The sequence below is a fragment of the Falco peregrinus genome, chromosome 19 (assembly GCF_023634155.1).
Source record: "Falco peregrinus isolate bFalPer1 chromosome 19, bFalPer1.pri, whole genome shotgun sequence".
In the NCBI taxonomy this organism is placed as follows: Eukaryota; Metazoa; Chordata; class Aves; order Falconiformes; family Falconidae; genus Falco; species Falco peregrinus.
Window position 1 is genome coordinate 2064075 of NC_073740.1, and position 3297 is coordinate 2067371.

The following is a 3297-nucleotide window of genomic DNA, read 5'->3' on the forward strand; positions in this document are numbered from 1 at the left end:
CTGGAGCCATTCCCAGTGTCCCCATCCTGATGGCACTGGGCATGACAGCCCCAGTGCCCCCCCACCAGCATCCCTGGAGCCCATTCCCAGTGTCCCCCATCCTGATGGCCACTGGGCATGACAGCCCCCAGTGCCCCCACTCAGCATCCCTGGAGCCATTCCCCAGTGTCCCCTATCCTGCTGGTTGCTGGGCACGAACAGCCCCAATGCCCCCCACCAGCATCCTGGAGCCATTCCCAGTGTGCCCACTCCTGTGGTTCAACGCCTAGATCGTGGGACATCTGTCCCCCCTTTTGGACCCCCAAGTTGTCCCCCTCATTTTCCTCCCACTCGGGTGCCGTGCGTGGGGAGCTGCTCTCCCCGCCAGGCTTTCGCAGCATCCAAACCCCCAGTACAAACGTTTACATGGAACAGAGGATGGAAACTGGAGCCCACTGGTTGTGCCGGCGGCGGCTGGGAACCCAACTGACGCTTCCCAGTGGGATGAGGGATGCCGGAAGCCACACACTATTCCCACGCCCCCTCTGTGTCTGCGCAGGGGGGGTGATCGTGCGCGGAGTGTCCCCTCGTCCCCCCGCAGAGGGGCTCCCTGGCCCCAGACAGGGCTCGGGGCCAAGCCGGGCGCACTCCCCCCCCGGCCGGGCCGGATTGACAGATGCCTGCGGTGGAGGAGAAGATGCTGCAGCCGCCCGCTTCCAGCCTGGATGCCTCCGACCCAGAGCTGCACTACGAGGAGGAAGAGAGAGGAGGAGAATGAGTCAGAGCCCTCGGACAGCAGTGCAGCATTCTTCTCCGATGACTCCGTTTACCCTTGCTACGAGCTCTCCCTGGGGGGCTGGTGTGGTGCCAGGGGTCTCAGCCTCTACCAGTGCTGTGCCAGGAATGATGCCAAGCTGGTGCAGGAGAGGCTGGAGCACGGGGTGACCCGGAGTGAGGCCACGGAGCTGGACATCAATGGGAGGGTTGAGTGGTACCCTACAGAGGTGGTGTGGGTACCCTACGGAGTAGAAAGAGGATTCCCTGGGAATAGACAAATCCTGAAGGATGGTGGTTGCAAAAGCAGGTGGGGGGAAGCCCTGGGTGGGATGGTTTATGGAAGCCCTGGGTGGGATGGGTTTGGAAAGCCCTGGGGTGGGATGGGTTTGGAAGCCCTGGGTGGGGATGGTATATGGAAGCCCTGGGTGGGATGGGTTCGGAAGCCCTGGGTGGGGATGGGGTTCGGAAGCCCTGGGTGGGATGGTTATGGAAGCCCCTGGGTGGGATGGTTATGGAAGCCCTGGGTGGGATGGGTTCGGAAGCCCTGGGTGGGATGGGTTCGGGAAGCCCCTGGGTGGGATGGGGTTCGGAAGCCCTGGGTGGGGATGGTTATGGAAGCCCTGGGTGGGATGGTTATGGAAGCCCTGGGTGGGATGGTTTATGGAAGCCCTGGGTGGGATGTTTATAGAAGCCCTGGGTGGGATGGTTATGGAAGCCCCTGGGGTGGGATGGTTATGGAAGCCCTGGGTGGGATGGGGTTCGGAAGCCCCTGGGTGGGATGGGTTTGGAAGCCCTGGGTGGGATGGTTTATGGGAAGCCCTGGGTGGGATGGTTATCGGAAGCCCTGGGTGGGATGGGTTTGGGAAGCCCTGGGTGGGACGGGTTTGACGATGGATGAGTCCCCTGGGATTGATCCACTCCTTGCGGCAGACCCTCATCTGTCTTCCTATCCTGAGCCTGTCTGCTTTGGGGTGGGGGGGACCACGGGGAGCACCGTGGTGGGGAGGATGATGCTGTGCCAACCCCCGGTGCTGAGTGCTGCTCCTCTCTCCAGAACGGGCTGATGGTCGCCTGCTGCAAGAGGGTTTGTGGACATCGTGCCGCTGCTGCAGAAGTGCCCCTACCTAAATGTCAACCAGCAGGACAAGGATGGCAACACGGCCCTCATGATGGCAGCCCAGGCAGGTAGGCACGGCGCTCAGCCTGGGCACGGGGCAGCCCCCTGAGACCCCTCCAGTGATGTGACCCTGCGTGCCCCCTTCAAAAACCCGAAAATCAGGAAAGCTGAGTATCCCAAGGGATGTGACCCTCTCTGGCTAAAGCCTACAGTTGGTCTTAGCACCATTATAAAACCAGGCAGATGAGGGAAAAAATGGGAATTCCTACAGGAATATTGTCTGGCTTGATGTGTCACATCCAGCAGTGGTGCTGAGCCCGAGCTGCCCTGTGTGTTCTGGAAAAGCCCCACGAACCACAGGGATTTATTTCCCTGCGCCAGGGCTCCGAGCTGGCAAACGTCACGTGCAGGGACCAAATCTCCCATCTCAATGGTTTTCCTCATGGCAGGAGAAGAGTCCAGCTCCCTCCATCCCAACTAACGGTGGGGAAAAGGAGGATCTCAAAGTCAGGATCACGCTTTATTCCCACTTTATCCTTGATGCTGATTTTATTTATTTTTTTTCCCTGCTTTTTTGGACTCTTTCCTGCCTTCTCTGCTGAAGCAGCTGGTGCGCCAGCACTGCTCCCTGCACGGCCAAAGCCCTCAAAAAAATAACCCCAAACCCTTTCAGTCCTGATCCCTCCGAGTTTCTGCGTCTTTGTCCTCATGGGATGCGGTTGCTAAATATTTTCTCCTGCAGGCATCAGTGGTTATCACTCGTTAACTGTCGAAACTCTAACGCAGCTTCTCTCTGGCTGTTAAGGACACATCACCATCGTCAACTACCTCCTCAACTACTACCCCGCACTTGAGGTGGACAAGCGAGACCCCAGGGGCCTGACGGCACTGATGAAGGCTGCGGTGCAGGGGCGGCAGGACTGCGTGGCCACCCTGCTCCTGGCCGGGTGAGCATCCCCCCAAGGACATCCCGGGATTTTGGGGGGGAAGGGGTGGCATGGCTGCTCACTCTGCGCTTGGACCCAGCGCTCCGGGGTGGGACAGGGTGGGATGCTGCGGTGATGCTGTCTGCATCCCGGTGTCTCCAGGGGCAGACTTGGAAGCGGTGGATCCCATCAAGGGGAAGACTGCCAGGGAGTGGGCCAGCTTCACTGGCCGCTTCGAGACAACCGTGAGGATCAGAACCCTCCTGCGGCGCCCGCGGGCAGAGCAGTTTGGCACCCAGTACCGGCCCGAGTGGCCAGCCCTGGCCGAAACTGGTAGCCAAAGCCCTGAGCCCCAAATCCAGGACCAAGAGGCTGTCAGAGAAGATCCGATCCATATTCACCTTCAACTTCCCCCGCAACCCTGAGGAGGACGGCGTGATGGACCACATGGTGAGGATGACCACCTCCCTCGCCAGCCCCTTCGTGGCCACCGCTTGC

The 3297-nt window shown here is 60.3% G+C and overlaps 1 protein-coding gene across 1 annotated transcript; it reads left to right on the forward strand.

Moving 5' to 3' along the window:
- The first annotated feature begins 563 nt into the window (after positions 1 to 563).
- Positions 564 to 2940, forward strand: ANKRD33 (ankyrin repeat domain 33). Its single transcript, XM_027792860.2, is given in 4 exon segments — positions 564 to 962; positions 1811 to 1831; positions 1833 to 1941; positions 2679 to 2940. Coding segments are annotated over 4 exon segments (534 nt in total). The 5' UTR covers positions 564 to 704; the 3' UTR covers positions 2825 to 2940.
- Positions 2941 to 3297: the final 357 nt, after the last annotated feature.